The sequence below is a fragment of the Drosophila subpulchrella genome, chromosome 3R (genome assembly GCF_014743375.2).
Source record: "Drosophila subpulchrella strain 33 F10 #4 breed RU33 chromosome 3R, RU_Dsub_v1.1 Primary Assembly, whole genome shotgun sequence".
Classification (NCBI taxonomy): domain Eukaryota; kingdom Metazoa; phylum Arthropoda; class Insecta; order Diptera; family Drosophilidae; genus Drosophila; species Drosophila subpulchrella.
The window spans coordinates 17,793,641-17,819,081 of NC_050609.1; the positions used below are offsets into that span (position 1 = coordinate 17,793,641).

Sequence of the window (25,441 nt, forward strand, 5' to 3'; positions counted from 1 at the left end):
CAAAGATTCAATTATGGGTGGTTGGTGGTCGGCTCACCGCATCCGCAAGTTCGCCCGTGCAGGTCGCTTATTGAGGCCCCCGGATCCCCGGATCCCCGTTGGCCTTCTTTATGTGTTTGACATGTCTCGGGGGGAAGGCTCCATCGCCATGCCCTAGCTGGTAGCCACACAGATTTGCACACCGTTTCCGTGGGCCAAATGTACGTACGTCTATTGTTTTATGTTTATAAAAGGTGGGCATTTAACGACTCTACTGTTTCTGGCCCTAAAGTTGAGCCCATTGTGTCCGCTTCCGCCTTTTGTCTCAGCTCGCATATTTATGTAGGCAGACACACATTAGCATTATGTGTGCTCCTTGGTTTTTTGTGTTGGCCTGCGATTTGCCCTCAAATGTGGGCTGTGACTTCTTCTTGGGGAAGTGGTTTCCACGCCCGCGGAAGCCGATGATCTCCGCTAATGAGCCCTGACCAATATAACCCATCTGGCTTTGATTGAGACCCTGCTAACGACCTGCATTTAAAAGGCTTTCCCGCCAACTTTCGTAAAACACACATATCACGCATACGCACAGTGTGCAGTGGTGGCAACAAGGCCATCAACCGATGCATTATGGCGGCCTCTCCTTTCATTTTGTTGTGTTCCCGGCCTTGGCAGCAGGGGCGCCGCAGAGGGGGGGTCAAAGTTAGCATGCGCCATTAAGATAAGCCAATTGTTAGTGGTCATTACTCGGCTAAAAACTAATCCGCAAATGTTATGCCTTGCCATTTTGTGGATTTTAATACACCATCAAAAAGGGGAGGGCCCTGAGAGCACAAAAGTATGCCATTACTCAACGAAATAAAAAAAAGAACCAAAAGATTACAGCTTTTTATGCACTTTGCCGAACCTTGACGTTACTATAAATTTTTATATTTTACATTTCTGGATGAAGTGCTTTGCGGATTAATCTATTTATATCCAAAGATTTAAACTGGAGTAAATGGATTCCTGGAACTTGTCACCCCTTGAGGCTACGCCCATGTGGCGGAAACCCTTTAGCAAGTTCCTGTCGCCATCACAAGAGGCTGTACTTAAAACCTTTTCAAAGAATATACTATATATGTGGAAATGGGAAAGCAAGTATTTAAGTATATCTGGTCAAAGTAGGAAGTCGCATGACTTTCGCTAATGTAAATATTGTGAAAACAATCCTCGGGAGACTTAAATACACACTTCTGTAGAATTATAAAAAGGCATATGGGAATAAGCATATTTATAAAGGCTGGAAATACCCTGTAATACATATACTGAACTGAAACATATTTTAAATATTTTTGAAACATTCATAAATCTGCAAGTCCCTTGAACTCTATCCTGACAGGTACTTTCATTTCGCGGAATTATTCATAACTTATAGGAATAAAATGGCATGGAATTAAGTGAGTTAAGGGTTGGAAATTTGTTCATGCTCGGGTGGTTTGGGGAAGTGCTTACATGGGGCACATAAAATAAAGTCAAAAAAAATGAAATGCAATTTTCTCTAAAATGGTTACTGATAAAAAATTGATACGCCAGGCGGGAAAGTTGGCTGGTGGGCATGGCTCGCATAGACACAGGCACATGTGCATTCAAATACGTTGGATTCGGATTCGGATTCAGAGACCTTTATTCAGGAGCCCTAGGCAGTTGGATTATTCATATTTAAATTCATCTTACACCCTCTCGCCGGAGCTGGGGTTTGTTAGACTCACAAGGGTGTCTGCCACTCCTGGTTGCCATTTCTCATCACCTCATCCGCATCCTCATCCCCATCCCCATCCCCATTCACACGCCGAATATAATATGGATGGAATAGCTGAATAAACAGAGTCGCTTCCAGAATGTTGACAGTCCCTATTTGTGCACCCGGAAAGGAAATGGGAACCCAATACAACTAGGAACCACTTGGTGATGGAGCAAGTCGCTTTATTCGCAATAACGTTTATATTCAGACATTTATATTTACACGAACATTCACATTCATAGTCATTTGTTTATTTGTTTCGCGTTTTATTTGTTACAACTTAAGCAAGCAGCCGTAAGCGTTGAGAATTAAGAATTAAAAACAGTTTCTTTTAGGAACCAATCCGAATATTTACAGTGACTCAAATGGATCAGTAGTACATAGTATCTTAATGAGGCCCATGGATATGGGAAATCGTATTATATTTAGTCTTTCCTTGCCGGCGAACAACCTATCCCACTGGAATTCAACAACGTATTGGGTTTCAGATATACAGATGGCTATTTATGATTGAAAATACCCAAATTAGTGGGCACCGAGCTATATCTGATATGTTCGAGGGGCAAGGATGGTATCCTAACTTAGCTTTGGTTTTTTCAAGAGCGAATTGAAATTTGAACTAGGCGGGCAACCAATCATTTCCCAACAATCCAAAAACACCTTTTGTAAATGTATAAATTCGAGACCTTATAAGTAGCTTAGAGCCAGGTTTTGTCATCGGACGAATCCCGGTCGGAGATGCCGGGATTGGCCCGCCGGTAGTTGTTGTTGTAGGGCGAGGAGCAGACGATCTGGGTCTGCAGCTCCAGGTTCTCGCGGCCCTCCCTCTCCGGCGGAGGAACCACCTGGATGGTCGGCTGTCAGGAGAGCAGCTGGGTAGTGTTGGCCGTACTGCTGGAGTTGGTGTTCTGGCCACCAATCGCAGCTCCTGACCACCGTTGCTGCAGCTCCTGCTGGTAGGACAACCTCTTCCTGTGACCACCGGTTGAGTGGGACTCCGCCGGCAGACTATTCCTCAGCGTCGCACTGCGTGGAGCTCCTGGGAAAAGGATTTCGAGAAGACATTAGATTAGATGCCACTTTCGCTCATCCATTTTTGCGGATAATCTGGAATCCGAACTCACCGCTGTGCGAAATTCGATGCGATTTCGGTGAGCTGGGGCAGGTATAAAGTATCGATTTCTGGGTATCTATCAATATCAATTGATGGGCTCATTAGCGTGCAATCCTTTTTAAGGGGCAAGAACTCACCGTTGCGCTTGATGCGATTGTGATCCGGGGAACCCGAGCAGGAGTACCGGGATGTCAGGTTCTCCCGCCGACTGAAGGGTTCCGTGCCTACGCGCACAAACAAACACCAGCGGAAAACCATCTTGAAACCGTAGCGAAAACTAAGGAGATACACGGAGAGAAAGTTGGATAGTATTGGAGTTAATCTAAGCAACTAACAACAAATATAAGAATTAAATTTATAAATGTTTCTATTGATATCTACAAATGCGATAAAGGTTCCAAGGTTCAATAACAATAGGATATCTCCCCATTTCATTACTATTTTAATTTTTAAAGCATAACAGCTTTTGTGCATTAAGTACCAGGCAATTCAATAAAACCCACCCCGAGGACATCTCAATACTTTCGCCCCCGGGCGACTTGCTTAATTCCGTATTTATGGATAACAATTCTGGCAATCCTTGAAACACATCAACTTGTTTTATTTATGAGCAGCTTTTCTGTTCCCGGCTACCACAGACCATCCTGCACAGCGACCTAGACAGCACTTACTCATATAATCTATGGTGTACGCGGGAGTGTTTTTTACGGGCCATCACGGCGACTTAATATCCCGTGTTCCCTATGGGTGGTAAATATAAATAAGGACCTTCGATGTCGTTGTCGTCATCATTTGCATATGGGGCGCCATCAATTGACAGGCGCTGATCCTGGGCAGTGGGTTTTGGTCTCACGTGCTGGCCGCCGTAGTTTTTTATTTCACGTAGGAGCCCCATTATCCCCGGCTTCCGTTCCAGGCCAGCGTTTCCCCATCAGTCAGATATCCGCTGACTGAGCGGAATTAATTGCAATCCGCTACGTTTTTCCGGACACGGACGCACGAACACCGACTGCCAATTTGTACGGCAATACATGTGTGAGCAACGCCTTTTGTTTAAGTGAGGATGTGTGTAATACTATGTATATATATTTTCACACCCACAGGTTTTGTCAAAAAAATAGGTCTGGATATTTGTGGTATTACACATTTATTTGTGGAGCCTGCCACAGAAATCCCTAGGGTTTTGAAACCCCCTTTAAAGGCTTGCAGTAAAAAATCCAATAAAATGTTTGACCTATATAACATTGTTGCAATCTTTAGGGCTCTTTTATAATACATTAAAAATGTAGCCTGATATATTCAATGTTTTTGGTTAAGAGAACGGAATCTTAGATTAAAAATGTTGTTGCATACTTTTAGACACCTTGATAAGTAATTGATTAAGTGCTCTTAAAGTCTTATATATATGTTGCCTAATTCTTGAATTAAATCAGGGAATGCACTTCAATCCTTTTGAATAATGAAGACTTATCCATCTTCTCAGCTGCCTTAAATGTCTGTCAACTTGTGTGCCTGTGTTTCGACCGCAGCTGTATGTCACTTTTCCGGGAATCATGTTGTCATATATTTACAAACTATATTCAAAGTGTGAGACAGTGACATCCACTAACCGAGGAGCATTCCGCCCGTCGCCCCTGCAGTAATGATGACGAGCACATTAATTTCCGGGGAGTCGGGCAACCAATCAACTAATCTGTCTACGGGGCTCTCTCGCCGAGATGTCGATGTCTTGAATGCCACTGCACTTAGTGCCCTAATGGTGCTAATTCAACCGCAAATTACCCAATTTGCTGCGGGTTAAAGCAACCACATGAGCTTGGTCTAGGAACATGGAACACGTGGAAATTGAATAAAGTGGCAACCGATTCAGCTACTCACCGCGAATTCATCCAGCAGTATATAATGGGATTGTACATGGAGTTGCTCATGGCCAGCCAGTAGATGGCCAGGTAGAGTTCCTGGATGAAGGGTGCCTCGGTGATGGCCGGGTAGCAGGATGTGATGATGAAGTAGCTGTGGAACGGCAGCCAGCAGATGGCGAATATCAGGACGACCACAATCATCATCTTCACCACCTGTGGGAAAGTGGGGAAACGTAATGGTCAGGGCATGTGATTTCCAGGCGTTTTGAGATTCATTCTAGAGTTAAAAGCCATTAGTCTAGTTTTGTGGGAGAGAAACATAATCAAATGTGTTGTCAACAGAAAATGGCTTAAATGCAGCTTCTACTCAGAAAAGTTGTTATACAATATGTTATTTTGGATTCTAAGAATTAATAACCAGAAAACCATATCTGTTATTCCGGAAAACTAATTTCCTCATACACTTTTCAAAATGCTAAAGGCACTTCAAAAAAGTTAGTCAAAGCTTTAAACATCAACAAAGGTAGCCAAACTAAATAGAAGGTTCAGGAAAAGTAATAAAAATTAAACAAAAGCTAAAGCACCTGGAAAGACAGTTGTAATAAAACTTGCTCAAAATTAATTCCAAATAATTTGAAGCTCAAAGAATTTTACAGAAATTACGTTTATGGAATAAAATTGAAATGAATACAACTAGTTAATATTACTTTACCTGTAAAGAAAAATAAAATATTAAGGGCTTGTAAAACAAGGCCCCCAAATATCAAATGCCTGTTGCTAAGTATCTTAAGTTTTAACATAATAAAGATTATAAATATTAAGTTACATTTTAATATATTTAATTATAATAAAATTATAAAAGAAATTCCCAAAGTTTCGAAGATTATATTTATTAACTTAGCATTTAAATAAAGTAAGCTTTTAAATCCATTTAATTACTCAAAAAGCAAGCCATCTAATAATAGAGACTTCCTAGCATGCTTTAGATCCCAATCTGGGATCTGCCACAAGCAAGTGCTAATTGTGTTGCCACATAGGACCCCGTAAACCCCCTGAAAACACCCACTACTTACCCTCCGTTTACTCCGCACATTCTCCACCTGACGGGGCGTGCACTCGCCAATGGTCTTGGATCCCCAGAGCTCGATGCCCACACGCGAGTAGGTGACCGTCATCGACACGATGGGCAGGAAGTAGGTTAGAATGATGATGAGGATGTTGTAGCTAAACGACAGAGGCGCACAAATAGTACATAGATCAAACACCATGTTTACAAGCCTTTCAGCCAGTCGAGCAATGCTTTTAAAGCCCCCCGTCCCCACTTCCTTATATTTCCCCTATATCGTTCATATCGCTCCATCGGACATTGTTGCCGCCTTTGGCTTTTGTTTTATTTTTTATTGAGCAAGTAGCAATTTGGAATGAATCTAAAATTAATGGCCTTGCATGTGGGACACAATGCAGAACGCAGGACGCAGGACCCCCACTGCCTGCTGCCAAATTGCCATACAAAATGGCTGTAAAAAGCAACACGTTTTATATGCCCCTCTTCCTGATTTTCCTTCACTTCCTGGCAAACCACCCATTCCGCCATTTGTTTTTTTATGAGAACGTCTTGGTTCAGTTTTGTCTCCGAATGTTCGCTTTTACGACCCCATCCCCGATAATCCCCATGTCCCACTGCAGATCCGGGTTCCAATTGTCCATGCATGTGCATCCACCAGCTGGAATGACGTTGTGATTTTTTGATTTACACCTTCATCTCGGCGGCAACCAAATTCGAGATGATGCACTTTGATGCACTTTGGTTATTACATTTAAAATTAAAAGAATTTACTTTTTATACCTTTTTTAAGGCGCTACTTCCCCGAAATTTCTTTTCAGATCTTATAAAACATCTTAAAAGGTGAAACAGTAAAGCCTTGCTTAAAGTTTAATGTATTTTAAATTTAATTTAGAAATATATTTAATTAAGTAACAACATATTCAAATTCCATTCATTCCGAAATACTTTATATGGATAATAACATAATCTTCAGCAACAAGACTTTAAATACCCTTTTTAATAAACCGAAATGCACCCATATATAATGGTAAAATATATGCTATTCTATTGTAAAGAATATAGATATATTTCTATCTTTTATTTCTTTAGTTTATAGGAAACTAAAATGTATTTTCAGTGTAGAGCCCTGACAGTTCCTGTGTCCTAACTTCTGGATTGGATTGGATTCACTAACAAGCTCCGACAACTTCGACGGGCAAAAATTCAACTGAGTTCAGAACCGGAAAAAAGACAGCCGAAGGATACTCACAGGGTCTCCAGCCGCGAGTGATTGGTCTGGCCGTCGGGCCACTCCGGATAGCAGACGGTCCGGTTGCCGTCCCCCTGGACGGGCACCTCCTCCGTCCGGTAGATGATCATCATGGGGCAGGAGAGGAGGGTGGAGGCCAGCCAGATGACCGCCGCAATGGCCAGATTGCATCGCTTGCTCATCCGCGGCTGCAGCGGCCTTATGATGGCCACGTATCTGCGAAAGAGTACTGCGTTTTAAAACAATTTCCAGCCCCCTCTGGAAAAACTTTTCCCTGAAAAGGGGAAAAAGGGATCCCCCATAAGCTGATTATCGGAATGCACGAGGTCACCCGAAAAAAAGGCTCCGCAAAATGAAATTAAAGCGCGCTAAAGCCCGAAAGTAATTTAATCTGCGAATTTTGGTCTGCGTGGAGCTGTGTTATTCGTCGGATCGCGGCAGGCCATTAAAAGTTGCAGTCATTAAGGGAGTTTATATAGAAACTTAATAGCTGGCGAATGGCATTATGTTCTTCGTTTAAATTGCAAATATGAGGTGCTATTTTTGGGATTTAAATAGAATACATTTTCTCGATTTTGGGCTTATTTGTTATTTTGTTTTCGTCCTGCGAAACAATATTTATGTATTGGTTGTCTAGGCATTTCTTTAATTTATGTGCGAAAGAAAAACATTATTTATGTTGGGTAAGCTTGATACTTTCTGGAGTATACATTAACTGAAATTATTCACTTAAGGTTTCCAATACATTAATTTTCACTGATTGCTTTGAACTGAGCAGCTGAAACATTATTTATTGTTAAAAAAGTCAAATAAAAGAATTGTTCCTAAGAATTAGGGATAGAGTTTTCCCATAAACACATTCTCATCGCTAAATGTTTTGGCCTCAGCAGTTTAAACTTTTTGCACATGCCTTGACTTGACAGTATATTTTAATTTATATGCCAACGAGTTCGAAACGATAAATTTTCAATAAATTGTTGGCTCTGAGCAAATCGAGAATTATTTATAAACATATCATATTGTTTACTAGACGATATAGTGCGATGAAAATGCCTTTAAGACGAAAAAGGGATTACTCTTTCCTCTAACAATCACTAGGCATACGGTCAAAAGTTATTTATAATCTTTCAAGTTATTTGCCGGCTATTTTGTTTACTAGACGGAATAATTCGATTTGGGCACTTGATATTTCAAAAGTAGATGAATCATCAATAAATGCTGCGGCCTAAGTAGAAGGAACATTATTTATTTATGTTCTTTGAACGGAACACAAAGTACGTGCGATGGTTTTTTTTATTCTGATCCTTGTGACGGGCAATCCAATTGTGTTCCCATGTCTGCGGCCCTATGAAATCCTATTAAAACGAATGGGTTATTTGCCCTGTGCTTTTGACCGTGATTGATAAGGGTCTCGATAGGTCGGAATATTTTGCATGCATATGCATATGATGGGGGACTGTGTGTGCCCCATTCTGAATTCCACTCACCTGTCGATGGAGATGGCCATTAAAGTGAACACGGAGGCACAGATGCTCAGCATGGCGATGAACTGGGACAATTTGCAGTAGAACTCGCCGAAGGGCCAATCGCTGTCCAGCATATAGTAGTAGTTGAAGGTCACATTCAGACTGGACACCATGGCATCCGCGATGGAGAGATTCACTTCAGGATTCATGGTTCAGCAACCGGAAAAGGCAAAAACAGGTAATCATTCATAACTTTTCGAGTGGCAAAAGCAAACAAATTATGCAAAACAAAGAGGATTTTTTATAATTACACAACCTTCGAGGACCCCACTTACCTTATCTGCCGTAGAGATAAGGCGATGAAGTTCCAGAAAATAAAAAGCATCACGAAACCGAAACAGCACCTACAATAAAACAAATGTCCCTTTGCCGAACATTAGCCCTGTGTGTCCTGTGAATCTTGTAGGTCCTGCGGATCCAGCGACGCCTACGACACGACACGAGGCGACGTTACGCATCCTAACAATCGAGCTGACTCCCGGGGCCATTGACTATAGCTATATGGCTATCTGGCCACCTCGCTATCCTGCCTTCATTGTCCCCGGGGCCTGGACCTGTCAGCCACGTACCCAAAATCGATTCTGGCCCATTTTAATTAATAACAAAATGTTACTTTTCAGGCCCACAGCTTATACAGGGGGCACACTTTCTTTGGAAGATCTCTGGGACCAGGAAAATCATTTATAAGCCGAAGGAAATTAAACAGTTTTTCCTTGCGGTGAAGCAAGCTTAAATCAGCTTAAAATCTTGACTAATCAAAGGTGCCACAGAATTTTATAGTACATGGTGTCCAAAAGTATGCTACAATATTTTGTAAATCTTTTTACATCTTACTTCATCACAAATTTAAAAATATTTTTATAAATCCTAGTTAGCATTTAGTTATTATTATTATTATTGAAGTGTTTTTAAGAAAACAAAACAAAATAAATTCCTTTTTTCCAAAGTAACCTCGTGATGTAACCCTGACATAAGCATACTAAATTCCCAAGAAAGCGAAGAGACCCCAAAAACAAAGGATACTCTAACCAACGAACTCAAACAAAAGATGCAAATACGCATTGATAATGAACCCAAAGAAGATTATCATCCGGTGACTGGCTTCCCCCGAAAAACTCAAGCCCAGCCCCCTTCCCAAAACCCAAAACCTCGAGCTGTTCCAGATGTCTGTGATGTGAATTTGAAATTTTCGTGTGCCCAAAAATGATTAAAACGTCAGAACTTGTTACTAATAATGATTGCCAATGTGTATTTATAAATGCAAATTCGAAAAGCCCTGCGAGCTCAGCGGGCATTTAGTTTACGTAATAATAATAATCATTACCAAGTCAGACAAAAGAAAAGCCAGGATGGAAAGAGGATATGGATGGTTGAGGCCAACATTGTGCCCCTGCCATTGTTATACTCGTATCTGTATATCTGTTGGAAATCTGAGGGGGGATCCCCTTTGGAGCAGAAGAGCTGGATTAGTTGTAAGCTCGGAATAAACGGAATCAATTCTAGGTTCGTTTCATTGCCCTCTGCCCTAAGTTGCCCGGGGTATTATATTAAAATAATTGCGCATGCATAAAGCGGGCAATCAGGTAGCCAAGTGGTATTTGAAGACCATCCTTATCTGGAAAATGTCATTACGAAGATAAACTTTGACCCAACTTTCGCACAACTCTCGGCCTCTCTAAGTGTGCATGTTTAAATTATTAAAAGTGTGATTAGTGTGTGCATGATTCTGGATGAGCCTGCAAATGCAAATTTAATGCACTCTGAACGTGACTAAAAGCAGTTTCAATTAATGAAAGCCGAGCTCAGTCTCTAGCAAGTGAAACTTCATAACTTGATTTGATGCCCAAAGCTGAGGAAATTAAAATTAATACCATCCTGGGCACTGGGCTGGTCCTCCACTTAGTCGAAATTGGCAAAGGGTGGAGGATTGGGGGAAGCAAAGTTAATATCTGCGCGGTGCAACAGGGCGTATGCAAAATGCAGGGGGAAAAGGAATGGGGACAGCATCCAGTTCAGTTGCTCTTTAAGTGCTCCACGGTGCAGCAGACATAAATAGGTAATCCACCCTTCATTTTTTTCCCCGGGAAGACTTAAACAAACTCTTCCGACGGACAAGAGCTCGTCGACCTGGACTCTGGACAAACTAAAGGGGGAAAGTTACTTCCTAATTGGAGAAAAAAATGTAAGTAAAGAATATTTCTATAGTCTTTAATTTTGTATTACTCTGTTAATTAGTTCAATTTAAAAAGTAGCTGGCATTTTCAAAACTCTTATAAAGGTGTTGAAAGGTATGCTATGAAAAGGTACATTTTTTGTTGCATACTTTTGGGTACTCCTTAAACTAATTTCAAAATCCCAGTAATTTTTGTGGCCCCCCTGTATAAATTACTGAAATATCTGCACACTAAGCAGGCAAATATTTAATTTACAAGCTAAGCACACACACGAACCACACGGCGTATGAGTGATTTTTATTGCGTATACGCAACGTTTGCCCACACAACACAGGCAAATCAGCCTACTCACCTATGAAATAGTTGGTTACCGTCCGCATCCGCTTGGTCGTCATCACGATCCAGACAACAATCAGGTTACCGCCCGTCGCCACAATGACCATGCCGCCGAAGAGGATGCTCCAGAGCACCTGACGCCACCACGGGACCACAAATGCAAACGAGCCCGTCTCCATGGACGCCGCCGCATCCTTGGCCGCGTCCTCCACGTCGAGGGTGGCGGGCAGGTCGGTGGATAGTCTGCGGATGGAAGGAAAGGGGAGGCACACGGGGTACAATGGGGAATTAGTGACATCGGGATTAAGTGTGTGTTATGTTTCACGGCGTCCCACCGCCCCGCCATAAACGAGTGCCAAGTGGGTGATGTGTCTATGTAAGCATGCGAATGGGTGCTTTCGGCTTACAAGCAAGTTACACGGTGAGAAAAATTTACAAATCAAAAAAGAAGTAAAAAAGTTAACATTAAACAGAAGCTTTTTTCTCTATGATAATAATGAGTTCCTTGGCTCAGTCGCCACAACATTTTATTTCATTAGTTACATTCAAGATATATTTTTGGGTTTTCGATAATTTAAATATGTAGGTAATACTCAGAATGTATTAAAAACATCTAAGAACTACAAGGCATTTCCATTGAATCCTTAAAGAAACACCATATCTAATCATATTTGGAAAACTGTATATTTTCTGTGCTATTAAAACTGTAAAAGCATGTAATATCATTTTTAAGAATAAGAAATTATACATTTTATGTCTAATACCATATCATATCATATCATATCATATAAATAATCTGAATATCAAAAAAGATATTGATGGTTACATTGTAAAATATATAAAATATCTTTAAAATGCTATTTTTAATATAGTTAAAACATTTTTAATTCTTAGAGAAGATTTTTAGTGACTCTAAGTCCCCATACATTTTACCAGTAAGCCCCGAACCCAATTCGATTTTTTTCCAGTGCAGCTCTACGTGCGACTCTAGGATGTTGTCGCTATTAAGCGTGTGTAATTGTGCGTGCGTTGACAAATCCGTGTTTTTCCTCAGCGCCGTCTGCCGCATAAAACATCGTGTTCGGGTTCGGATTCGGGTTCAGCTCAGCCGGAGGGCAGGAGAATCCACTCCACTCCACTCCACATCCATTCCACTCACTCATCGGCGGTTGTCGTCATCTTTTTAATATTTTGCGAGCCTCGGCTTGTTTATTTAGGTTCGCTTCTAGGAGGGTGTTTAGATAGAGGGGGCCCAGCTTCAGCGGATTTGTGGGGCAAGATCCCGGCTAGTCGGCACAAACTGGAGGGCAGGACACTGGGAGACCAGGACACCATGGCAGCCATGTCAGCCATGTCATTTAATATGCACGCAGTGTGCCGGAGATGGCACTAAATTGGCTAGGTAGTCATTAATGCTCTGTTTACTCACTCTCCAGAGCAATTAAAAAGATGCCCACATAAGTATATCTCATACACACCCTTTTTCGCATGACAAACTGCGGGGATTTACATGGCATCTCTTTTGTTCGAGGACCTAATGCAAAGAGGATTATTGATTCGTTTTCATGGGGGCCTCTAGATAGGCCCATGAAAAGCGGAATGAGAAATGGCTGGGGGGCAAAAACAGAAACAGAAAATAGAAGAGTCAGAGAAGCAAATTCAGGATGCCTCGGGCCAAAGAAAATGTCATGACAAAAGTACAAAAAATGTTGCTACTATTCTGATGTCTTTCGCCCCCAGATCTCCCAGCCTTGTTGATAACGATGTTGAGGTTTAAATACTGCAGTTGTACAGCAAACTGAAGGGGTATATCAGCTCAGGGAAAGGCCCATAAATTAATGGTATATGTTTGAAAATGTATTTGGTTTGTCTGACATATCAGCTCAGGGAAAGCCCTATAAATTGATGGTATATGTCTAAAGTTGTATTTGGTTAGTTTGATTTTGATAAACATCAATAAAACATTTGATACTTAAAAAACACCAGATTTTGCAATTAAAACCATTCTATGCCACTAAAAGAGCTGTTTAAAGTTCTTAAATGCTCTATTGTTCCTTATACCAAATACTATTTTTTAGTTAAGAGAATTTTTCTTTTATTGTTCCTTTGTCAGATCTAACATCCTCTTTAAATAAATACTTTTTACTTAAGAGCAGTTTTCGTTACATAAATATATATGAACTGCCCCAAAATAGACTATGCAGCAATTAACCCATGTCTTTTATATTAGTTGTTATGGGAATGTGGACAGTTTGGGCAAATAAAATTGTTATTGTGCCACTTCAGTGAAATGTGTACAAATATGTTTTTGCTTTGATGCACGAATTCTTTTGTGCCGAAAAATATGCCATGACAGAAGTGTATCCTTCGTCCTCCCCAATATTTTTGGCCAACTTCGGTTTGCCTTTTATTTGCACATAAATCGGACGTAGTGTCTGCGCAAACAAACAGAAAACTCGGTAGGGAAAAAAGAGCAGCAGCCAATATGAAACTGGGATTGAGTGTTGAGCACTGCCTGAAGGATCTATAGCCGTTGAGGGTTTGCAGAAAATCTATTTTCGATGCGTCAGTCGCAGCCATATCCCAATAATTATCCCAGTTCTATCCCGACTGTCGCAGAAACCCCATTTGTTGCTGCTGGTACCTAAATGGCAGTAAATTTGGGACATGTCTGCAAAAAGTGCCGACGCTTTTTCAGCCGGGAAAGAATGGAATAGAATTGAATGCCATAGCACCCGCAGTTTTTTGTTTATATACTTATATAGACCGTATCTCCGCATTAAATGTGTTTGCCTTCTCCGCCGTTTTATGTATTTGAAACGGAAGTGAAGAACCAACGTCGAGCGGTCCAAACGGAAATGACTGAATGAATGACTGAATGGCGGAATGACTGAATGACTAGCGGCGTCATTAGAGATGCATGTCGGTGTGGGAAAAGTCACTCCTACATCGCGAATAAAACTGAAGCGGAGGCGGTCTCATCAGCACTCATCAAAAAGCCACGAAATCTAGGAGCTATGGGGGCCATTCCCCTTTCATTAAGCAGTGGCGTAGGTGGGAGGTTTTGGGGGCATAGAAAGTTTTGGAACTCAATTGATTCCTGTTTTTTAAGTAAAAAGTGAAATTGAACTGCCAAGTTTTAGTACAGAATAATTATAACAGAGTAATTTATAAAAAATAACAGAAAAGGCGGGATTTAACAAGCAATTATATAATATATAATCCATTTAAGAAATGTATTAATCACCCAATAATGAAATAAACAAATTTTAATATCGATAGAGGTTATTATATTAATCACAATCAATAACTAAATACCGTTATCCGCAAACAGAACCATCTGGTTTTTTAAGTTTTTAAGTTTTAAGACCTCGGCCTGATCAACATTTCAGCTATGACTTCCGAACCAAACATATAAATGGTAGAAGCGGATTTAACAACAGAACTGTAAATAAAATATCTGTTAGTGGTGGAATTAAAATTAATATTTTATTTTGTATGTATACCTGGAGTAGCTACATTTATTAAACCACCAACCAGACGCGTATTGTATGGCGCAATGCAAGCTGTTATTGTCATTGTAGCCATCAAAAGTACTGAACTGCATACCTTCGTGATATCTTAAGGAATCTTGGACGTTGGGTGCCCCATCAAATGTACCCAGCGATTTTAGCTTATAAAATTCCTTCTCGCTTCCAATTTGGAAATTATCATAATGGGCGTAACCGTCTGTTTCTTCAGAATTACCTAGCTTAATATACAACTCATGGGGCTTATCCTTAGTCATCTGGCGCAGCTTCTTCAATCCGATAAAAAACTCTCCTGATAAACTTCCAAACCCATTCCTATAAGCTGCCCAGTTTTGCTGAAATGTCAATGATCCATTATAACGCCTTTCAATGGTCATCCACCCACTCGAATTGCAGAGAGCCTTAAATCCGGGATTATTTATTTTGTAAATTCCATTTGGACGGCCGATGGGACAGCTTTCCGATCCGAGGGCTAATAAAAGTTCATCTTCACTTTTATCACTAATTTCTTTTTCTTTCACTGCTATAAGGTCATCCTTGACCTTTAGTGCTTTTGATATCTCATTGATTTCTTTACTTTTAACACTTATAAGCTCATCTTTGATCTTAATTTTATCTTCTGCATTTGCCAGGCTTTTCTGCATGTAACTTACAGTTGCTGTCATAAAGTTCAGCTTATTACTTTGTTGGACTATTTGCCTATTTTTTGACATTATAAGATGGTCTTTGGTTTTAAGGATTTCAGTTAGCACCTTAATTTCGTTTAGTTTTTGGTTAAATAATACTGCCGCATTTGCCAATTTGTTAGTAGTGGCGGTCAGTTCTTTATATTTCGTAAATGCTAGCTCTTTCATTTGATTTTGACAATTGGCAATTGCTAATTGTTCTAGCAACTTGCTAATATTATTAACGTTGTGGGTATGTTCCTTAATTAGGTCATCTTTAAATTTTATGTGAGCTTCAGCTATCGTTAAATTACTCCGCACTTCTACAACAGTCCTTTCCAAAGAAATTACTTTTCTGTTCAGTTCTTCTGAGGAATGATTAGCTGGTTTCTGCTGTAAAACTTTATCGAGAGTCGGCGTTATGACCGAAAAGCAATATGCACTGCATTTCTTTTCCAAATCTAGTTCAACCGACGGTAACTCCTGCAATCCAGTGGCACCGACAAGAAGACATAATTGCTCCAGGACCGAAATCCCCAGGAAAATGAATAAAATACGCAGAAACATTGTGGGTAATACGTTAACTGTAGTACCAGCGACTGCAAAACGGGACTGAATTGGACCCAAAAATTGTCTCCGAATTTATAGGCACAGCTTCTTTGTACATAAGTAGATATGTTCGGGATTCTATATATCATTTGTTTTGGAAATGATTTCTGATTTGTGCTTCGCGTTTTGAACAAAAACTCCCTATCAGCATCCTAAATGAGCTTGCCGGATGAACAGTATGTAAAAACTTAAGAAATATCTGCCAGAATGGGAAGTCGTCGGCCTTTTCGGAATTTCCTATATACACATTTATATTTTACGTACAACAAAAAAAATCCTATCTATTACTACATGTAGTACAGAAACTTTATAATTGCGGCATATTTGATTAGTGATTTTTTTATAATAAGACTAAATAATCTAAAGAACTTTACAGATCCAAGGAGTAAATATTAAGAGTATAACTTTGGAAAAGTTTGCAAAGGTAAAAAATTGTTTAACAAAGATATATTTTTGAGAGGTTAAGTAAGAGGTTAATTTTTTCTTGACCCCCTTTAGCCGAAAATTCGGCACCCATGCCAAAATACACTCTATTCGTGCGTGAGCCTCGACATTAATTGGGTTTGTGTGTCATAATTAGGCATTAGAGGGGGATGCGGCCTCTACTCACGATTGGCTGTGATTGAAGGAGCTGGTGGACTGGCCGAGGTCCTGGCCAAAATCGGGAAGGGGCGTCTGGTTGGTGGCCGCGAGGACACTGCTCATGGCCGAGTAGAGGACGGCCGCGGGGGTGCTCCAGTTGCTCCAGTTGCTCCAGCTGAGGTCGGAGTAATCATCCGCCTCGAAGTCACTGCGATTCTCCATGGCTGACGACCTTTACTTCGTTTTTATCCCTGCAAGCGGGATTTGCGAGTTAATGTTGCGTATCCCTTGCCTTTTTCCTATTTGCTTTCCATTTGCCAACTCCTTCCACCTGAAAAATGCAAAGAAAACGTTGGACAAGACCGTCTAATTTCATTTCTGGCATGTTTTATTTTATTTTATTTCATCTTATTTTGTGATCTTTGTTGTTTGTGCCGAAACAAAGCTTTTTGATGCTCATTTTCAGTAGGAAGTTTTCACATTCCTGCTACGTGCTCATGGCAGAAGGTACAAGCATTCATATCGATTTTGATTTCCCCTTGATTTTGTTTCATTTTTCGGCACGTGACTCATTCACGCCCTATCTCCTACACTTCTTTAGAACTTTTCTGTGGTTTCTTTCTAGTTCTTTGAATAATCTGACTTAGGACTTCCCCCACAGCAAAGTTCTAGAGTGTGTGCCTCTTGGTGAGACCGAGAAGTGGTGGCCATTAGTTGATCGGATGCCTTGGAAACTTTGGGAGCGGTAAATGCCGGTGATTTGTCCAATGCGAAAGTTTATTTTTCGTTTCCAGGCCAATAATACTAATTTATAATTCCAAAAGGTAATGAATAGCAATTGGAAGAGGGGCTAAAGCTGGCCAATTAAAAATGTTTCTGAATGGTAAATTACATTACTTAATAAAGTTAATAAAGATATCGTTAAGTAGGAATTGCTTTCTATTCTTGGAAACTAAATTAATGTTCTGGGAATTAATAATAAAAAGTTCTCCATATAATACCATTTTAAGTACTATCAAATAAATGTTTATGAATGGCCCCAAAGCCTAAATATATTCGTTATTATCTGTAGAGTGGTGCGTATTTGTTTGGACAGAAATAGCTCCAATCCAATTGAAAAAAGAAACGCTGTGGAGCTATTTCTTTTTATGTGTCCCCCGAGCTAGATTCACCTGCCTTTCGAGTGTCTGATGAGTCGCAAACAATTGTTTCAACAGAAGTAGACAGTAGACCTTCTTCTTTTTGCCTACTTTCTGCCCATGCCGAAAGGCCAGGACGAGTGGTGGAAAGGTCCTTCCTCGGGAGCGAACCGGTCGGCCTTCAATTATGCCCGAGATCTGTCCTTGGCAGCTCGAGATAATTGCGACTACCAGTCGCGTCACTTGAAGTTTAACAAAACGATAATCCGAGTAGCCGCATTACTTTCCTTCCACGCGTTTTTATTACTCTGCTGGCTTTCATACTTTGTGACCAGCCAGCAGTAATGGAAAAAATTCAACTGTGTTTACCCAGGTAGAGTGAAAGGTATGGGTAGGAAAATATTCAAAGGTCAGGAATAAGGTAGTCCTATTTTGGTTGCGACGGAAGGTGAGAGATATTTATCCAATAATAACATTGTTCTGAGGAAAGCTTATGTATAAAACAATTAATTAGGAAATGTGTTAAAGACTAAGTGGAAAGTCAGTGGGTTCTAAACTACAACGCCAGCACCAGAATTTTATTACTACAAGTCTAAAAGTATGCAACATTTTTATTTGAGTCCCGGAGTCACAGAGATTTATTCCAAGAGGACGTTCTATTTTTCTCTGCATACTTTAAGACACCATTATTATTGTTTTTAAAATAAAATGGGTTTTTATATGGTAGCGTTTTCTGGATAATATATATCTTTATATATTTTATGGTATATGAGAAAGCTGAGTTTGGCTAGCTTATTAAAAAAACAATTTTCAATCTGATAGTTTTAAGGAAAGATACATTTTTCTCCCCCTGTACGAGTTTATGTGTCGGAATAACACTTTATCAGCCAAGTAAATATCAATAGTGCGCCTCAGTACCCCCGGAAACAAAGACGCATCCCGTTCTCCCAAGTCCATCCATCGAAAGCTATTAAACAAACACCCAGGCGGTTGGAAATCAATTGCCGGCAGCTTGTCTGCCGAGGAAATGATTACAAATAATGACTGCAAATAGACAAAACAAAGCATATGCCACAGACAAATTAATAAGTTGGTTTTGGTTTTGGTTCTGGTTTGGCCTGGAAACTGCGAACTGAAAGCTGAAAACTGGCAAGCTGAAGTGCAAGTGATGCAGTATTAATGAAAGGCAAACAATCTTCAAAAGGAATGTTCACCATAATTGGCAGATCGTTTCACGCCCCCGAAAACGAAGCGTTCGATTTGTGCAAATATTTGAAAAAAAAAGTAAATGCCAGCTAAATGCTCAACCAACTAAAAGTTGCTGGCCCTTTTTTTCCGGAGTTGAGTAATGTTCGTGGGGTCTTTTTGACTGATGTCCTCTGGAAAATTGCGTTTTCTGCAATAATCGCAAAAAAAATTAGATTCCCGGGGAATTTCAGTGAACTTGAAAAATGGCCAAACTGTCACGTTCCATTGGGCAGCCACCGAAAGTGATAGAAAGTGCTGATGCTGTGGAAAGTCGTGCGGGTTGCGTATACGCCATGTTGTGCCATCAGTTTCGACGACCGACTTGTAAACTTTTAAGCGAGTTTGTCTCGCTGACTCGCGGTTGTTTCGCCTTTTTCTCAGACCACTAGCTCTTTGTTTGTCAATTGAAACCCAGATAGACTGGGAGCCCAGTACTTTGAAGTATCGCTCTATAGAAGTGCCCCAGACAGCGTCGGGCCTTTCAAAACGTCAGGGTAAACACTTTCGAGAGGGCTCTGCCGAACTCTGGACCACCTTGCTCAAGCGGAGGAAACGCAAATATTCCAGTTTTCACATAGTGCAAACTTTTAAATAAAGTTTCGCTGCTCATAATTTAGAAATTGTTCGGGTTGTTCTCAAAATTGTTTGGACGTTCTATGTTTCAAATTAAAAACATCTATGTAGAGTTATTTTAGTAGCTAAAGAAAGCTGTTTTGAAAAACGTGAAGTTTTTGAAATCATTAATAGAGGTGTTTAAAAATATATTATGTCTGAAAATCGCTACAATTTTTTCACTGCCTACTTTTAGGCACCCTTTTAAGTGATTTTAAAGTAAATTACTTTATAGGTTTACGCTAATATAGCATTTATGAAGAAATCTTTAAATACCTAAAAACACAAATTTTATTTTAGAACTTAAGTGGGAACAAGTTAACAAAAACTATTTGAACAATTTAAACTATGGGCTAGCTAAGTTTCCTCTGTTCGGTAATGATTATGTGGAAATTCGTGGCTGACTCTTTTTGCTGAAATAAAGTAATTCCCCTTGGACCTTCGACTCGCCACGGCTGCTTAGAGCATTCCACATATTTTGTAGGACCGTGGAAAGCACATGCAGCGTTCATTACGACCGAGAATAAAAGGCCCGGGTTTTCCCGCTCCCTCGGCAGTTCCAGTCTCAGTTTCAGTTTCAGTTTCTCTTTTTTGTGTTTTGTGTTTGACAAGTCAAGTACGGGGTGGCATAGTCATAGTCTCACAGTCGCAGGCACACAGCGCGGAGGAATAAAGACGAGTTTAGTCGGTGGGACTTTGGGGGTCGGTTGGGGGTACGTGGATTGGTGGGTCACTGGGCCCGGGATCGGGGATCGGGGGATCGGGAGTGGGAGTGTGTGGCTGCAGCAACAGTGCGGGTCTATGTGGACGGCCCAGTCCCTTGGGTGTGCACTGGGAGAAAAGTCAATTAAGTAAGTCAACAATTGGGATTCATTCAAATAGCTATTACATTAAAAAACACTTATAATAGGTAAATATAAATATATTCATATATTTTAATTAATGTTTTTCAATGGAACATTGAACATGTGCACATTTAATGAAACCTACAAAGGAGGATCTAAAGACTGTCTATAATAAGAGAAATCTGTAAAGCAGTCTAAAAGTAGTCTAGTGTTGTAAAAGGTAATAAATATATATATGATCTTACTTTATATTTAAACGTAATGTAATATAGTATATTCGAAACTTTAAAACGAGGTTTAAAAAATTTATATTTATTCTATAACTAAATTTTTTGGAATTTCTTTTTACTCAACAATTACTCAACCGTTTTTAAATGGAAGTTTTGTAATGTAAAGTAGAGGCACTCCTTAACAATTCTTCACATATTTTTAAGAATGTATATTTGTATAATCTAGCAAACCTAATCCACTCTTTTTTCCTCTGTATTATTTATTTCTCTGCACTCGCGTGTGTGTGTGCCACTACATATGTATGTCAATAAGAGTTGGGGCGCTGTCCTAGTGCCCTGCCCCACCCCCTTTCTCCTTTATTTTTTTTCTGCCCGTCATGTCGGTCCACATTCACAGTACTTTCACTTCCTGCCGCACATATATTTCTAAAACAATTTATTAAAAAACAAAAATACGAGCTGGGCCGGCAGAAATGGAATAGAGGCCCAAGCCGAAACGAAACGAACCGAAACGTAATAAGCACATTTCTGGGGGTAGTGGAAGTGAACTTGAATTGTAATTACCAACGCCTTTTTGCTGGCTTAAACGAGCATTTTTAATTTCCCCACAAGGCACACACGCCCACACGAAACACACACTGGCGAAACAATTAAGCACAAAATGAGCATTAAATATATGGTGCTGCAAATTGGCCACATGCGATGGAGGATGGGGGATCCCCGAATCTCGGCAGCCGGGCGAAGATTCATCAAAATGATTGTTTAATGAGCTCCACGCACAATGCTCGGAGCAAGAATTCATTTGCGAGCTGGATTTATCTTCACACCTTGCCGAAAAACAGGCAGAAAAACAATAACAGCGCGGCACCAGAAATTAAACAATCCCCTTTTCAGATATATATAAATAAACCCGGGGTGATAAAGGCGCTAAAATACTATATAAACAGCAGATATATGTGTGCGCAAGTACTGTATTGTTTCCAAAAGTATTGAGATAGGACAAGTTGCTTCTGCGAATTTAATTGTTTAATCTATTCGACTGGGTTTATTTGCCTCTAAAGTTGGATGGGCCATAACAAATAGCGGGCATTGGAAATATTTGCAAATGAATCAGCTTTGTTTGGAATGTGTTGAAATTAAATCGCTGCGTTGTGTGCCTAAGGAGATCCTATGGTCCTAAGTTCTTGGCTCATAAAGAAAGGCCACTAAAGCCAGGGCAGTGATTGCAATAAATACTTTCAGCCCTCATACGACTCACAATGCTCATACGCCCCGTTGTATTTCGTATTTTGTGGTCAGCAATACCAATTACCAGAAATACCTGTGGGTATTTCAATGTCTTATCTTATCGGAAAGAGTCTATCAGCATGCCCTGCTCAACAATCCCATCGAGTGGTGAGAGAAAAGTAATGAAATGAAAATAGCCGGGTGCAGTTCCGCCCAAATGTCTGGAGCTCTGGATGTCTAGAGATCTGGACCTGGAAACACCATAAATTTTGCACCCCAGCACCCACTTAGTCAATTTATTGCAATTATGTGTAAATTGAGGAACAAAGCGGAGACAGAACTACATTCCCCACTCGAAGCCCGTCTCATGGTCTCCACTCCACTTCACTCCACTCCCATTTCAATCACCATCTCCCATCGGGTGAGTTCCCCATCTGGGATCCCTACAGTTGGTGTGGAAAGACGAGGACCAGTGGCGATGCCAAGGGGAATTTAAGTATATTCCGTTTCTGATTTGTATTGCTTTTCCCTATTGATGGGGAGTCGTTCACCGGAGCGTTTACAGTTTACTTATTTAAGAATTGAACGATTTATGGCATTCATGTTTGAGTAGTTATAAAAAGTCTTTGTTCAAAATACCAGCCAATTCTTTAGTCAATTTATGAAACATTGTATGGTTTCTGAATAGAGATTTTAGGTATGGAAGTGTTTTAGGGACTGTATCATTTGAAATATTTTATTTTTTATTAATACTTTGAATAGAATATGGTATTTAGGGTATCTATAGTTTTAAATAAATATTTTTTATCTTTCTATAAATAACAGCTTACTCAGGAAAAGGTATAATATAAAACTTATGGAAATGTCTGCTTATTATAAAACTTGTATCTGGAAAAAAACTTCTAAGTTTAATAATAAATCCTAACATGCCAATTTTTATTTGCATAACCATGTTAAAATAGATTTACCTACAAAGTTCGAGGCAAATAAATTGGGCGATTGTGTCTTCGATTTACGTAGTTTTATGCCCCTGAGCTCGAACAATACCTTCGAATTAACCCATTTATCTCAGGGCAAGCCCCTGGGGAAACACATATATCCTGGTTTTGTTCCCGGACAAGGACAGTGCATAGTTGAGTGGAGCTGCACGAAAGAAGGACGAACTTAACTGGGCACCGCTAAAATATGCACATGATTCACGGACTTGTTTAGGACTGCCCTGGCCTTCATTTAAATTCATATAGTATAGGACGGAGGAGATGAGATAGTGAGCTGGTGTGGTGACCAGCTGAAAGCCGAAGTTACACACGTCTCCGGCGCCAAAGGACCTGCTGTCCTGCCCCAGCACCCCCCAGAAAAAGAAGGAGCAAAGACGTCAGCAGTGGGGGGCGGATGCCGCATCGGTTTCAATTTAATTAAATGTTTTGATGCATGACAGCACTGTGGACCGGCACACTGGACATACGGAGCATACGGCACTCACTTATTACTTATTCGCATTCGTTTAAAGATCCCCATTACCCTTGGTTTGATTCACGCCTGCCTGGATCCTTAAAGGCCTCTGTTTTTGGGGGCCAACTAATGGCCTTCTGACCACTCCATCGTTTACAGGACCTCTTAATCCTCCGGCTCCTCTGAAAGCAATTCGCGTTGAAAGGATTTCGGTTTGCTCATCTGACCGTTGGCAGAGCTTTTGTGAAGATGCCAATGGACGCATCCGTTTGCCCACCGAGCAGCCATTTATCCGGATCCGAATCCGACCACATCCGACATCCCACATACCGCAACCCACTTACCACATAGCCCCCATCATTTTGCGGCCCCACTAATCATAGTTGACATTAAATATTTAAGAGCCGCAAAAGTTTTGCTCGCCCGTGATTGAGTTAGATGACTTTCGGCTCGGAGGACCAATTAAGTGGGCTGTTTGGCCAACGGCTCCACTTCGATTTTGAATAAGAGCTTGAATTGGACACTTTAACCTTATTAAATTGCAATATCATATTTATTTGGCACTTGGCTGAGGGGAAATTTAGTTACCATTCCACAAGCTAAATATCTTCAAAGTTATGACGCTTTGAGTAATTCTTTGAACATACTTAAAACACAAGTTCTTAATTGAATTAATTTCTTATGATTGAACTCTCTATTTTTAAAAGACTAAATGTAGGAGACTTACTTATAACAAGTATATCTAACTTTAAAATAGTAATAACATTAATCTTTTTAGGATAAATAAATATTTTTTATAAGAAAACGAACGAAATTATTAATTAAAATAAATATATTCATTTAATAATTAATCTTTATTTCCAGTTTAAAAGTTTGTATTGTGCTTTTAGCTATCACGTTTGATTTATAAACCCAAACAAATCTAGGTAAAAATACATATATCTTTTTTATTTTGGTAAAAGTTTTTTCATAGTCTTTTAAATATATTTTTCCCTTTAAATTCCCCTGAAATGGAAATGGATTGAAAACCCCCGAGGTGGAAATAACTTAAATCTCAATATAAATACATTTTAAGCATTTTGTTTATTTGCATTATAAACATCAGAAATGTGCACATGTGAGAATACCCCAGGGATAATCCAGTGCGCACAGTTTTTATTTAATCACACAGGATGTAAAAGAAATGGGGTGCATATAATCTAAAAAGATAATGTTCCTTTGAGGACTTCGAAAAAAACACATAACAAATTCAATAAAATTAATTGCCTTTCCGGGAAATGTACTTTTTTGCCACGATTTCCCGAAGTCTGAGGTTATCAGACTCAGAATTAGATTCAGAGGACCTTTAAATCGACGTACTCAATTGGGCGTGATGGTTTTTGGTTATCCGTTAACTATTTCTCGGTTCACTGGAATCGTGGAACTCGATGCTCAAATTGAGTGGAAAATTGGGATTAAAACCAGGATGCCCCGCAGCTTGATCTTTCAAATTCGTTTTAACCGCTTGATTAAGTAATTACTTGTTGAGCTAAAGTTCCCCGGGCAGCCAAAAGTTGTTCACAAATAGCAGTTTTCTAATTACTTTCGCAACTCAAATTTGCACAAACTTTTAATTCGGCTGGACCCTAAACCAATTTTAGTTACTTTACAATAAGTAAACTTTGCAATCGAAACCCCCCTGCGAAAACAATGTTTGTGTAATATGGAAAAACAATAGAAAAAATATTGAATACTTAAGACCTCTTACCAGGAACTATGCTAAATTCCCCCTTTTCACTTTCCACTTTTCACTGGGCCAACGGGGCGTATGAGCAATGTCAGCCAATTGTAGGCAGCGAAAAACAAAGAAATTTTATTTAAAAATAAATTCCGCTTCTCTGCCTGGCGGTTTCAGTGTTTATGTTTATTAGTTTTAATCAAAACACCAATTTGTATATTCAATTTAACGACTAGTTTATCGTTTTTGTGTTTTTGCTGTAAAATTCAATTTGATTTTCAATCCACTGGCTTGAATTCAATTACGATGGGGATCGAATGTGCCGGCGGCATTTTTGCCAGGTCTAAGCTGATTTTCCAGCATTACTTTTTCGAACACTTCTCCACCGGCACTACGAAACGAGAACTGAGAACTGAGAACCGAGAACCGAGAACCGAGGAGTTCCAGAAGTTTTCCGGACCCGTCGCTTTTTCCGTTCGAACCGTACGCGCGCGAG

General features: G+C 40.0%; 1 protein-coding gene across 2 annotated transcripts; it reads right to left on the minus strand.

Annotated features, from left to right (window-relative positions):
- Positions 1 to 1,931: 1,931 nt before the first annotated feature.
- LOC119561068 (tachykinin-like peptides receptor 99D) lies at positions 1,932 to 25,441 on the minus strand. 2 transcript variants are annotated; one of them, XM_037874915.1, is made up of 10 exons: positions 24,976 to 25,441; positions 16,504 to 16,806; positions 11,106 to 11,332; positions 8,541 to 8,715; positions 7,054 to 7,269; positions 5,812 to 5,962; positions 4,755 to 4,951; positions 3,014 to 3,153; positions 2,887 to 2,952; positions 1,932 to 2,801 (listed from the first exon to the last, which is right to left on the minus strand). In XM_037874915.1, the coding sequence occupies exons 2-10, from the start codon at positions 16,695 to 16,697 to the stop codon at positions 2,623 to 2,625; spliced, it is 1,545 nt and encodes a 514-aa protein (XP_037730843.1). In that variant the 5' UTR covers positions 16,698 to 16,806; positions 24,976 to 25,441; the 3' UTR covers positions 1,932 to 2,622. The 2 variants fall into 2 exon arrangements, with proteins under 2 accessions (XP_037730843.1, XP_037730852.1); XM_037874924.1 differs by lacking the exons at positions 1,932 to 2,801; positions 2,887 to 2,952; positions 3,014 to 3,153; ... (2 more) ...; positions 7,054 to 7,269; positions 8,541 to 8,715 and having other exon boundaries at positions 11,280 to 14,534; positions 14,596 to 16,806.